The sequence below is a fragment of the Mycteria americana genome, chromosome 5 (assembly GCF_035582795.1).
Source record: "Mycteria americana isolate JAX WOST 10 ecotype Jacksonville Zoo and Gardens chromosome 5, USCA_MyAme_1.0, whole genome shotgun sequence".
NCBI lineage: Eukaryota > Metazoa > Chordata > Aves > Ciconiiformes > Ciconiidae > Mycteria > Mycteria americana.
In genome coordinates this window covers 25,104,974-25,119,460 of record NC_134369.1, presented here as the reverse complement: position 1 = coordinate 25,119,460, position 14,487 = coordinate 25,104,974, and the positions used below count along the sequence as shown (strand labels likewise).

General features: G+C 40.0%; 1 protein-coding gene across 1 annotated transcript; it reads right to left on the bottom strand.

Annotated features, from left to right (window-relative positions):
* Positions 1–5,923: 5,923 nt before the first annotated feature.
* Positions 5,924–9,037, bottom strand: RAG1 (recombination activating 1). Its single transcript, XM_075501475.1, has one exon. It carries the CDS (start codon positions 9,020–9,022, stop codon positions 5,924–5,926), a length of 3,099 nt encoding a protein of 1,032 aa, XP_075357590.1. The 5' UTR covers positions 9,023–9,037.
* Between the last annotated feature and the right edge of the window lie 5,450 nt (positions 9,038–14,487).

Below are 14,487 nucleotides of genomic sequence, written 5' to 3'. Positions count from 1 at the left end.
AGTGACTCTCTGAGCCCCTAGGAGCCGAGATCAGGTGCGCTCAGCATGTGGCAAGCACAAGCACACATTGCGGCCCCTTCCAATTATTACCTGAATTGTTGTTCTTTACTTTAAGGCTGTGACTATGAAAAAAGTAATTCACAGTCAGACTTTACAATATTCTTCATCAGGCCCATAATGTTAGTGTATTGTATGTTTGAGCTGTGCTTTTTTTAAATGTATGGTTTATTTAACTAGGAGGGAGAAATTGCTTGGTCAAACCATGTCCCAGCTTCATAGGGAAGGGCAGTACAAGTAGCATTAAATCACAGCTCAGAGACTGTAGTCACTGCAGGAAGAGGAAATAAAAGTAAAATATAATATTCCAAAGGACTCAAACATAAAGAGATGTATGAACATCACCCTGTAAAGAAAGCACTTGACATAGCATTTAAGACTGCAGAAAGTATTTAATTCCCCGATAATTCTGATGACACTTTTAAGTCATGTACTTGTTAGACCATTGATTGTCTTCAAAACCAGCTAATCAATATAAGATGTTTCTTCCTCAGGCAGGTTAGAATTAGAAGATAAAATGAAATAGATTTGAGTGCAGGAGTAAATCTCTGTTGTATCTGTATCCAACTGACCTATGTGTTCTGTAACCACAACAAGCAGCATCATGGTTCCCAACCACATTTTAGTAACACTATGTTGTTATTATCAGCTTTTATGAGAATAATATATGGATTGTACTGCTATTGGAAGGTGCTTGGACCCTGAAGTACCTGATTAATCTATGAGAAAGGCACAGCACAAACTTTAGTGGTAGCACTAAAGCATGTGTCATAGTTCAGAGTGACTCATTGCACCAATAGACCATTGAAAGGAGTGGAAATAATGCAACTGGGAGCCCAAAGCAAAAGGAAAAGATTGAATTCAGATTGAAAATAAATCTGTAAAGTTATTTACTGCTAGACTTAATGTATTGCAGACAGAAGGACTGGCTTACTTCTTTTTTTCATGATTGGTGGCCATAGCTCCCTCCATATTTGATTTCCTACCCTATCCCATTTCAAACAAGACTAACTTCTGCAAAGGGCTTGAGCAACAGCCTCTGAAAATCAAACTCCAATTTGGTGTCTCTACTTGACCTTTGAAAATTGTGAAACGGAAGCCCATTTTTTCTTTAAAAAAAGCAAGACAATAACCTTATAAACCAATTTCTCAATACATACACATATACAGGAAGAACAGGACACTGGCCACTACCACAGGTGTGCAGGACCTCCTTCAGGTGGTAGTTATTGTGTATTCCCTTGTCCACTGGCTCAGAATGCCCATCTTCAAAGGAAGAGCTGGGCATTGAAAATACACCTCTTGACCTCTCTCCCAATACTGCTAGAAAAGGTGCTAATTAAATCCTTTCCAATGGGTCTTTTTGTATTATGGACAGTATTAAGCTTGATGCAGAAAGCTCCCACACTTAGGAGTTGCAGGTCTTCAGCTGTTTGAAATTTATGTTATATTCAGTCACCTAAAACAGTACTCTGAAAAAGAGCAGTGACGGGCCTCACTATTCTTCATCTGATCCCAATTCTAATAGGAATACATGGAAAGTAAAATTCAGTCAGTTGTTACAGATTTAGGAAGAAAGGAGTTAAATCATCCTAATTTACCAGGAAACTCTTTGAGGCTTGGTTTTTTGTTTTATATGGGTTCTGTTTTTTCCATCCAACATTTTTTATTCAAGGTCAGCTGAAAGAACTAAGGTGGTGATATAAAGTCCAGCAATTAGATGCCTAATTATCTGATTGCACAAGGAAATCAGGTAGCTTAATTTGCTCATCCTTAATTCCATCCAAACTAGTTGGTTTACATAAGTCTTTTGAGCCTGAGATATCCTTGCAGGGAAGAAAGAAAGATTTTCCACAGTGGAATAAAGGGAAGCTACAAATCATGAACTGAAAGGTAGATTGGAACTAATCTTTGCAGCTCAGTCTATGACGAGGAGCCAAAATTTGATGCAAAGGATGCACAGAAGCCAGTAAAGAGGCTTAACATATTAGCATGGACGTAACAGTGCAAGGCTGATTTTAAACAAACACTGGGATGGTACTTGTAAATGAAGCAAAAGCCATTTACAGACTAAATAAAACTGTTTTTAAATTAGTTTAGTTTTCTGTCAAACAGTTGCCTGTGAGGAAAGGTGCTGAAAGGACTGCTGAGACTCAGAGAGTAATCTTCATTTCTGTTAATTTAGTGAATTCCAGAAGAGGGCTGGAATCACAGCTGTCTCTGGGTATTAGAACAGCCTAAATATGAAAAGCATCCACAATTTGAATGAAAAGTAAGACTGTTACCATGAAATTATGTGCATAGTTGAAAAACTGGTAAGAAATACAAAGCTGGAAACTTAAATATTTATAAGACCTTTATTTTAAACAGGTTTCATGAATTAAGAAACTGTAATACAGTAAGAAAAAGTAAAATTATGAAGCCATGCAGTGAGACAAAGCATAGAACTCAGTGTAATCAGAAATTAGGATGCTGTAAATATCTAGAATTTGTTTCTGAACTACCTGACTAAAAGTCAAAGCTGATTTGCTTAAAGTCAATAGAATTACTCCTGTGAGGAAAAAAAGATGTGAGACCAGAATCATGGCTTCTAACATAGTTCACTTTGTTTCATAACATGGAAATCCACAATACGAAGCCCTTGAATAAAACCAAACAAAACAAGATACATAATGTGATTGTATAAAAACTACAGTCAATACAATTTCAGAACAAGAAAATTATTTACCATTAATTGCTGAAGGATTTGTACCAAGTATTAACATAAAAAAGAAAATGTGAAGGTTTGAAAGAGTACCATGAACAAAAGTGTCTCCATTTTTCTAATGCCTCTTCAAAATCAAAAAGCTTAACAATAGACTGCGTAACCAAATTATGCACCTCAGTATTGGTTTGCCTTCTGATGCATGGCTGTGTGCATGCAGCATTGTTATCCCTGTTTACAAAAGCTTCACTTGCAGGTACCTGCCCGTTCAGTGCTGTTTGTTCTAATGAGTTCAAAACTCTCAAAGGGAGTCTCTTGATTTACAGAAGATATCAACAATGGGGCAAAAAAAGATTAAACTAGATTCAAGTCTAAAGAAAAGAAAAGAAAAAAAAAATAGTAGCAGTTCTCTGTGTCAGCTATCCTGCCCAGAGCTGGTAGAATGTGAAATGTGTCTTGATGGCATAATAATATTTCACAAAAGAATCCTTTCATGTGCTACTGCATTCCTCTGTCCTCATCCAGGTTCTGTTCAGTCTGACGAGTTGCCCCAGGATATAAGCCTCATCTTGAGAAATCATACATGTATGGATAAAACTTACTCAACCCTTTTGAAGGCAGTGAGATGAATCACTTGCTGTTACATCAGCAGCTTGTTAAAGAGAATTTGGAATTTGAAAATGTCAGCGGAGTCACTGAAATTACATGTGCAAAATGAACAAAGTCTGGTCTGTCACTCCAGTGGCACATATGTATTACAATGAACAGGTCTGGATTCCTTGGGGGTGAAATTCACTCCTGTGCAAAAGGCAGCAAAAACTGTATATACCACTTAAATGGAGTGAAAATCACCATGAGGTGAGTCAAGATTGTTAAACTGGGCCCTAGGTTATTCAAGCAGAGTCAAGGATAAAACATAAGGTAATACAGTTGTCCTAAATATACATACAGAGAAAAAAGAAAAGTGTGCAACTATTTGCATAATGAAATATATGCCGACCAAAAATGCAAACTATATCTGCATTTACTGCTAAAGGATGCTCTTTATACTTGATATTTATACTCCCTGGAAAACTTGTTGTCTGTATTTATTGGTAAAGAATGATACTTACAAAAACCTGGTATTTATGCTCTATGGGAAATAGTTGTTTTATTTAAAGAATTGAAAAAAATAATCTAGAAATGAACATTCAGTAAGTCCAGATGTACATGGTACACCATACAAAAGATGCTGTAGTCTTTATAACTGCTTAGAAAAGTAAATGTTTTAAGTAAAAGACATTACTTCCAACTGAAAATTTTGACATAATGTTAAACTATATTTAAAGAAACCATATTAAAACAAAATCCTAAATTACAGAATACTTTAAAAAATATAATTTTAATTAATAAAATCAAAAGAAAGACATCATCAGAATAACACTAATATTTGTACTAAGTACTAACACTTAACTCTATTTTTTCATTGTCCATAAATGGTAAATACCAGACGCTCAAAGATATAGTAAATAACATGAACAAGATACTACTAAACAAACCTCAGACCATTAATTCTTTATGTTTGTTGTTCACTTACACTCACAAACCCACTTCTGCCACATCACAATAAAACAAAAAGCGGATTCTTTTAGATCTGTGCTTTGATTGTTTCTGCATTTAATCTTCTTTCAGAAATATTACTCCAAACACAGTAATGCCCTAGCTACAGGTGCAAATCTGAAAGGCTTAGATGATTTTGGGGCATCTCAGTATATGAGTATATTTTATGAATATGTCATTGAATGAAATTCATATAATTTTATTATATGAATATACTAAATACCACTTCAGAAAGGCAAATACCACCGCCAAAGTGGTTCATCTAATACAGTACGGAGGAATGCCAACTAAACATTGCTGTAATCATGTAAAATACAGTATGCAGTAACTTCAAGACAGTTCATTGCTTTTTAACTAATCTTGTATACCAGCTATTTTGGAGGTTAATAAATATCATTCCTCTTTTACAGATTTGGAAGATGAGACTGCGAGTGTGGTGTACCCCAGGTGTGAAAAAGGTCGGTATCAGATACAGTTGGAGCACATCAGCAGTGGTCAGTGAAATATCCTAATAGAGATCAGAACACTGGCATGTATCTGATCAAGGTAATATCCGTCTCCTGAGAAACAGGTCTGCTGTGACTAAAGTCACTTGGTGAAACTGTGGGCCTACTGGTATTAATGACAATTTACTGGTGACTTCAGTGAGGCCAGGAATTCACCCAATAAAACTCTACTAATACAAATTATACTATATACTGAAGTTACCATAGGAATCTGAAATGCTCATGAAGCAACAAGCTACACAGCAGAGCTTGAATGTGCTTTGCATAGTGAGATAACCACAAGGCACGGTAAATCCTGATTTAGGAGCACAGATACAAGTTTGCATTTTAGAGTAAACAGACTACGATAAAAATATCTTTAAAAAATTCCAGCTACCTTTCCTATATCTTCATATAGTAAACTGGCATGGTGATACCACCATCTGCTCCTAAGCAGTACTACAATATAATTGTTAAATAATAATATTTTTTAAAGTTTGTGAGATCAAAGTTTGCATCTTTAGTCAGTATTTTATACAAAAATAACTGAACTTTATCCCAAAACAATTACCCAAGTGTCTCACTGACAAATCATTACTTATAAAAGCCAAAGGACCATCGATAAAATAATCAAACCCTCTTAAAAAGTAAATAGCAAAATAGTTTTAAAAATGCGAACAGAACAAATAGCCATGCTCCCTTTTTCAGCAACTGTCATAACTCTCCAGAATCATACTCATTCCAAAATACCATTTTATATAAAACCTTGTTTGCTTTGGCTTTCTCACTTATAAACAACACACTAATACCAAAATAAACTGAAGACCCATCTTTGCAATTTGTTTCTGCTTTCATCTCACGTAACAACTGGTAAATGCACCACTGCATTGCCTCTTGGAAACTCCCAACAGACATGGTGGTATTAAACTCCACTCAGCACCTTTAAGAGGGAGTGTAAAAATGATCCTTTTAGACTTCTCTGTACCTCTACAGGCCTGAAAAAGAAGCTGCCTCCTTGCAAGAAGACACCATCACAAACCCAACACCAAATGCACTTTACATTCAGAATTCCACTGAATCATTCATTGCTTTCCAAGACCTCCAGTGTCAAGGACTCACCTAAACTATCCTCTGGATCAATGGTGAAGCCCTGGCTTTTTAATGTTTTATGAGCATTCATGAACTTCTGGAGGTACTTAGAGGTATATAGCCAGTGATGCTTCAAGACATCCTCCATCTCATAGCATTTGGACTGCCTGGCATTCATTTTTCGGAACCTCCTAAACAGTTTGTTTCCAGACTCATTTCCTTCACTTGCCCAGGCCCCAATGGACCCATCTCTTTCAATGATTTCAGGAACATGAGCGAGGGTTTTGTGGAAATAATTTGTAATCTTGCCTTCATATCTGTACTTGAACTTTGTAGATAGGAGCTCAGCAAAACGCTGTGAATTGTAGCTATACTGGCACAGCAATTCTGGACACTCCTTGGCAGGGCATGAAGATCGCCACACTGGCTTCATCTTCAGATAAAGGTCCATTAGTTCTTTTAGGGCTTCATGCCTTTCCTCACATTTTATTAATTCACATACTGCCTCTACTGTCTCTTTGGACATGAGCTTTCTAGCAAAATTTCCACTCATCCTCATCATAGGCTTCAAGTTCATCTTCTTCCTGAGGTGCTTGTCAAGAGTCAGCTGCCACCTCTTCCTCTCCTCTTTAGACACATCAGAATTCTTGTAAACTTCACCGATCTCCATCTGGAAAATTCTGTAGAATTCTGTTGCGTTGCCAATGTCGCAGTGCAATGCATCTATGGAGGGAACGGTCTCAATAAAAGGTTTGGCTGAAACACCCTTCACTCTGTCACGGAGCTCATCAACAGATTCGTGATATGGGTTGGACCTCCATATTTCATATCGCTCCAGATTTTCAGCATGGCTCCTGGTTATGGAGTGGAAGACCAAATTCTGGGACGCCTCCAGGCGGGTTGCATCACACAGAGTACAAATGTAAGTAGAACCTGAGGCCTCCAGCCCTTCCACTTCCCGCATGAGTTTCTCATCATATCCTGTACCCCTAAAGATGAATTTGAATGTTCTCAGGATGCCTCCCATTTCAAGTAGCAGTTCACTGTTTTTCATAGCCTCTCTTTCTGCTATGAGGGGGCTCAGGATTGCCGTCAGAGTTTCATGATCTGATTCATCAGCCAGCATAAGGCACAAGGGCTTGCAACACAACTCTGAATTGGGCTTTACTTCTTCAAAGATCCTCTTGCTTTCATTGCCATGTGCTATAGCAATGTTCATGACTGTGAAAGAAAAGCGAACAGCCTTCTCTGGGACAGCAGGCCCACTTCCATGCTTCTCGCTGACATCTCCCATTCCATCACAGGACTCTTTTACTACCACAGTGAAGGGACCGTTCAAATAGTCATCCAGGTTTTTTGCTTTCATGCCTTCCAAGATCTCCTCCTCCATGTCCTTTAAGGCACAAACCAAGGCTGCATCATATCGAAATCTCTTTGCAATTGTGTCTACCGGGTAGTCATCAATTGAGAGTGGCAATCCTGATAGTCCATCTATGATTCCCACTTCTGTATTAGTGGATACATTTTTCAAGGGAGGTTTCCACTCAAATGGATGGTAACCTGGTAGGAGGGCTTTCTCAGCAGTGCGAAGAGCATGCAAAGGCTGGAAGATCTGCCTCCCAGTGACAGCTTTTACCGTTCTATACATTTTATGATATTGGCTACAGCTGAGAAACGTGTTGACTCGGATTGCCAGGCAGACAGCAGGGTGAAGTCCAGATCCCCTCCCTTGCATTATAGCCTCCAATTCATCTGCTTGTCTGTGTTCATTTTTTGCTCTTAAAGCTAGCAGGAACAAAGTCATGCATACAGCCTTTATATCACCGCCCTCTTCTTTCTCAGCAAAAGCCTTGACTTGACGTTTCAGTTCTCTCAGACGATGTTTCTGAGCTCTCCTGGTCAAAGACAGGAGATGCTGCCTTGGTCGGCCACCTTTATTTACGTGGCTGTAGAGCTCTCTCTCTTTCATCTCCTTGTGGCTAGAGAGGTGTTGGCCATATTTTCCATGCAAGATCTCTTCATCACATTCCTTTACAGGGCATCTTATACCCAGGCTATCAAGAACGTTCAGGAATGATTTCACTGGGGTTGCCAGATCAGTAGGGAAGCAAGGATACCAGCAGGAGGGGCAATAGCTGCCCATAACCTTGATACATTTAAGGATGCAGGTTCTGCAAAACAAGTGTCTACATGTTGTTTCCACTGGATCTGCCAAAATATGCTCACAGATCTGGCAAGAGATGGATTTAATGAAATCTACTGGGTAATCAGCTGCAAGCAGCTTGGTGCTGAGATGTATATTCTTGCAATTGATAATCTCTTTCATTAAATTTTTGTTGTTTATCTGTGCTTGGTTCTTTACACCTCTGTTTATTCGAGCACGTTCTGCAATGGTCTTCACACGTTTGCCATGTTGTACACTGGGTGGCTGGCTTTTTCTCTTGACTCCCCGACTGGTAGTGTGGCACACACCACAGTTTGGGGAGTGGGGTTGCCACTCCATTGTGCTGTTCCTAGGAAAATATACTTCACATGGAGTATTACTGAATTTTCTATGGATAATACTCCAGCAGTTGTGACAAAATCGAGTGGGATGGATAGTATCAACATCCCCTCGCACATCAATCTTAAAAACCTTAGCGATAAGAACTGGCCAAGAGGTTACTTTTTTCTCTTTCTTTCTCAGAAGCCACAGAGTTTCATCATCCACCGGCCCATGCACTGGATGAGTTCTCTTGTAACAATCAGTTTTAAATGAAACTCCACAGATGCGGCAAAGTTGCTTCAGATTGTTCTGATGAGCTTTATTATCTTGTGTTTTCATGTCATTGGCATCTTTCTCAAGTGCCTGTCTATTGCCCATTAAGTCCATCTTTTCTGCTCTTGGCAGTGCTTCATCTTTACGCAGTATGATTTCTTTGTTTGAAGAAGAGACCTCTTCTGCCTGATCTTTGTTTATGTGCTGGCTGTCATCAGAAGGTGTTTTTTCAAATGATCTCACTTTAAACAGCTTGAATTTCCATTCAGAAAATTTTGTATATGGATGCTGAATTTCTTCAGGCAGGTCCATTTGTGATACTACTGACATCTTCAATCTGGCAGAAATCAGATCACCTGAGAAAGAGAAGGAAGCTGTAAGTTAGCTTATCTTCTAAAATTAATAATAATGCCATGGTTTTTAATAAAAGAGTTCTAATCTCTTTAACTGAGAAATTCTTTGAAAGTGAGTTACTTGTCCAAGACACCTACTGAATTGAGAGGCCCAGACATGGCTGTCCACTCAGTATCTCACATAAGTACCTGAATGTGTTTTGAGTTTGATCCTGAGGCATCCACATGTCTATTAGATCACCAATGCACCTTACATAAAGCCATTAGTCATCTGGTATGAATATCCAAATCTGCCCCTTACTTCTTATACCTGACTGAGCTTACCATAAGTAAAGCTATTATAGACAACAGAATTACATTCTGAAAGTTTGGTGACTTTTTTATATGAAACTGAACTCGATTGGCGTCTGAAAGACAGCATTTTGTCTGCCTCATGCTATATTATCTAAATAAGCAAGACCACTGCTCTCACACCACTTGTTAGTCCTTGATCTGATCTGAAGTGTCTTATACATGCCATTCTACATAGGCAGAGCAGCACACACTACTTGATCCCAGTGTAGACTTTATTCAGGCCCCAGTTTTGTAAGGTACTTTAGCATGCGCTTAATGAATATGAGTAGCTCCATAAAGCAGGAGGAGTGTATCCTCTGTTGATGCAAAGCGCTATAGTTCCCTGGACTCTGGGAGATATGGCAATTTATACTGGCTGCAGACTTGCTCTAGAGAGAATATTTATATGTTGTAAGTTAGTCATCTGTTTAAGTACCCTGCTGAGAACTCTCTCTGTAAGGATTACTGGTACTGGAAAGCTGAAAATGTCTGTTCAAATTTGACCCCAATTTTATCTTTCATAGAGATGCAACCAAAAGTATCAATGTGGTTGCCATGGAAATATGGTCTTGTATAAAAATAAATAAAAGACTTTCACCTCAAACACTGAAACTTTTTGCTACTGCATCAGACTAAGAAAACAAAATTGTTTAAAAACAACAAAAGTGACTTAACCTATTTTTCAGTACCTGGCTATAAGAAGTGCACAAAGTAAACAAACAGTATAGAGAAGATTCAGTTATGTTTTCCGATTTGTTTTGTTTTTACTGATCTGGTTGGTGTGAGTAATAAAAATGAGGAAAACTACACATTAAGACTATATACTAGAACTAGAAATGACATGGATATGGCTGTGGTTTCTTTAACTGATCATATCGCCACTTAGCAATTCACATAACTTGCTAGAAATCTCAATTCAGTGTCTATTTGGAAGGTGTCCTTCATAAGAAATACATCCAAGTCATGACCTAAAGTCATGATGCCCAGGGTGTTTTTGAAATTATTTCATTTATAACCTTTCAATAAAGCATCATTTCAGTACAGTCTTTCAGAGTCCGTTGGGAAAGTACTGCATGCTTTGATTAAGTTCCAGATCCAGAATGACATATCAGTCTGCTCAGCTCTTTCCTTAAGAGCTGTGTTTAACTTCAAAATCATTCATTAGGCCTTGGCAACTAAAATTTAGGTTTGTTTTCTTCCCAGCTCCTCTTCATTTCATCCCACTGAGAACAAGCTGCCCATACTGCTGTCCCCATCTGCCTGCATTGCTCCATCCAGCTGCCTATACTGCTAAATATCTCTGTCTGCACTGCAGTCCCCTGCCGTCCATCACTGATCCAGCCTGGCAACGTGCTTGCTTGTATTCTGCTGCTCATAGATCTGTGATGTGCAGCTGTGCCAAGAGGTATTCAGAGCATTACTACTGTCTCACTTTCTTGGCTGCATCCTGTGGCAGACTTGGTAAAATCTATCCACTGAGCAATAACCCATTTGCCCCTGAATAGTCCTGTGTTCCTATTACCTGCAGAGTAATTGAATAGCTAGTTGCCCTATACTGTCCGCAGATCCTTTTCTTCTACATAAGACCCTATGCAATTTTGTGTAATTTCGCCATCTCCAGCAGCACCTTCAGAAGCTGTTAAACCGTGAGCAATGCCTCCTCAGGGCGGTATCTAAGTAATTGTAAAGAAACAGCCAGCACTGAGTACATTTAGAGCAAAATATTTAATACTTTCTCTATTCTTCTAACCCTTTGACTAAGGGCCACCGTAGTGTCATACTCACCTCCAAACCCATGACCTAACTCTTGCTATTAATTGCCAACTCCAATGAATCAGACAGGGTTTACCCCTGCTAAAGAAAAGTTCAAGTGTTCTTTTCTTTTTTTCTCTTTCATTGCACATGCCCTGGAAGAAATGAATGGCAAAGAAGCCCTCTCATGTTACCCGACCTTTGCCTTCTGCAGTAGATAATTGTTGCCAACAGGCTACTCATCAAATGCTTTGAATTGCCTAGCTCCCAGGCAGTGGAGATTTCAGCAGAGCTAGAAATCTTGGGAGAGCTAGAAATATTCCCAGTGCTAGGAATATTTCCTGCTACTCATGCTAAATTTGCCTGTGTTCTGTTATTCTAGTTGAGGGTCACACTGAACAATCTTTCTTCTCCCTGCCTACCCCACTCAGATTCTTACAGAGTGAACCCCAGGCATGAACCCCCAGCCATGGTTCTTTAATCGACTCTGACAGCTGTGTTCAGTATCGCCTCTTTTTATCTTGAAAAGGGAAAAGAAATCCCTTTTCTTCCCAGATCACAATATTTCACACATTTCTGAAGATGAGCAAGATTGCAATACTTTTACTCACATCAAGGAAGACCTTGCTTTATAGATAGTCTAACTGAAATGAACAGAACAACTTCTGAGGTGAGGAAGCACATATAAAATCATTGACCTGCACATTAAAGCAGGAAAAGGAACTGACACTCAGATGTCCCACAAGCATCTGGGATGCTGTCATTAGTACTGCCAGCCTACCTTTAGCTCACTTGTCAGTTTGTAGAGCTGCTGCTATGTCTGCCCAGTTTGCTCCAAATGTCAAGCTTGCTTGCTCTCTCTCCTGTGCGCTCTCACTCTTTCTGTATTCCCTCTGCTTTTTAAAGACACTGCAGTGCTGTTTATCTCACTTATCCCTGTCCCTCTGAGCGCCCAGTACCACCCTGGTGCTAACCACAGGTTACTTCAACTAAACACAATACAGAACTCACAAATCCAGGTGGCACCTGGCAATTTATGAGGCTTAACCACAAAATTCATATAAACAAGGTCTTCTTGTGTGAGACTCCTGGGCTCTGAGATAAGTATGCAGACTCTCTGAGGAGCACCTGCACTGTTTTTTAGCACAAAGTTTTGCATTTGGCTTTCTTCTTTATAGTTTCAGAGCTGGTTTGTTCACTATTAACTCTCAGAGAGGAGAACCTGGTGTCTAGTCGCACCACTGTCCCACATCAAAGCTATTTCATTGAAGGCCAATGGCCCACTTCCTTAGGTCCAGAGCAGCCAAGCTTCTGGAGTTTGGGTGAATTGACAACAGGGATCACGAAACGTCCTTTCTTCTGACGCCAGTATTTAATTTTCAAGGATATTACCTCTTTGGTGATGTACATCCAGGGTCTTGAAGGCCCTGGGCAGGGATGACAAATCAACAATATAAAAGCTAGCTATATACATATTGAGTAACTGGTAGATACTACACCAGGTATAGGCCAAAGGTGGCCACAAACAGTGGGCAGTAGAGTCTCTTTTCTGGAGAAGCCCAGTCAAACACCCATGCTTAGTTTCCACAGAGCAACTGTCTCAAAAACTGACTCAAAGTAGAAAGAAACCAAATTCTGTCATACAACAGCACCCTGAAAGTTTTCAGTCTCCACACATAACATTGTGCAAAAATTCTAGTGATCCATCAAGTCCTTCCAAATGTGAACATAAGTTCACACTCCAGAAGTAGGAATTTGCAATAGCAGCATAACTACATGAACACCTACCCAAGCATTTCCCTTTCTCGGGAGACTTTGTGATCCTACAGGACTCAAATCCATTTCCAACTTGCACACTCTTCCCTGACAAGGTGGTTATGAGGGAGGCCACTGTGCTTTTACTGTGGCTCAGGATCCCACAGTTAATGCGGCTTTTAGAAAAAAGCATCTTACACAACACTGATGGCAGCCAGAGGGAAAATCAGCAAAAGTTGTAATATTTGGCATTTGCTATAGCTAAAACAGGTGAGAGGATTCCCTCTCCATTATCCACTCTGATCTTATAATGCTTCCAATTCTTAGAATCATAGAATCATTTAGGTTGGAAAAGACCCTTAAGATCAAGTCCAACCGTAAACCTAACACTGCCAAGTCCACCACTAAGCCATGTCCCTAAGTGCCACATTCACACATCTTTTAAATAATTCCAGGGATGATGACTCAACCACTTCCCTGGGCAGCCTGTTCCAATGCTTGATAACCCTTTCAGTGAAGAAATTTTTCCTAATATCCAGTCTAAACCTCCTCTGGTGCAACTTGAGGCCGTCTCCTCTTGTCCTATCACTTATTACTTGGGAGAAGAGACAGACCCCCACCTCGCTACGACCTCCTTTCAGGTAGTTGTAGAGAGCAATAAGGTCTCCCCTCAGCCTCCTTTTCTCCAGGCTAAACAACCCCAGTTCCCTCAGCTGCTCCTCATAAGACTTCTGTTCCAGACCCTTCACCAGCTTCGTTGCCCTTCTTTGGACACGCTCCAGCACCTCGATGTCTCTCTTGTAGCGAGGGGCCCAAAACTGAACACAGTATTCGAGGTGTGGCCTCACCAGTGCTGAGTACAGGGGAACGATTACTTCCCTGGTCCTGCTGGCCATGCTGTTTCTGGTACAAGCCAGGATGCTGTTGGCTTTCTTGGCCACCTGGGCACACTGCTGGCTCATATTCAGGCGGCTGTCAACAAACACCCCCAGGTTCTTTTCTGCCAGGCAGCTTTCCAGCCACTTTTCCCCAAGCCATTCTTGTAAGACAATGTTTTGGAGAAGTGGTTAGTCCTGAGTCTGTGTGCCACATGAGAGGGCAACAGTTCCTCGGTAACCACATGTAATGATTCATGCCAAAGCAAGTAACATATGGAGAAAGTAAACAAAGTATGTATGGAGTATGTAATGCATGGAGAAAGCAAAGTTTGGGGCAAAACCCTGATATCCTTGCTCAGATTCTGACTCACGCAAAACCCTAATGTGAAATAAATCCCAATCAGAAAAAACTGAATGGGAGTGTCAGGATAAGGTGGAACAGAAATCATAGAGGTTATTCCAAGACAAGGCAGTGTGGGACAAGGATGTCATGGCTGAGGGTTTTATAGACCTCTGAGAACATTAGATGACTAGGTCCTGAGCCCAGCTCTTCTGCTGTGCCTGTTTTGCCTGGACTTCCTAACAACCTGCCTGTTTTTACTATTCACTCCCTAGGATTTGGAGAGACCTTTTCAAAAACATATCAGATCGGGCTGCCATACCAGATATCCATCAAAATCACTCTCTGCATCACATACTAGTTTCCTCCCTTATCTTAAAATGG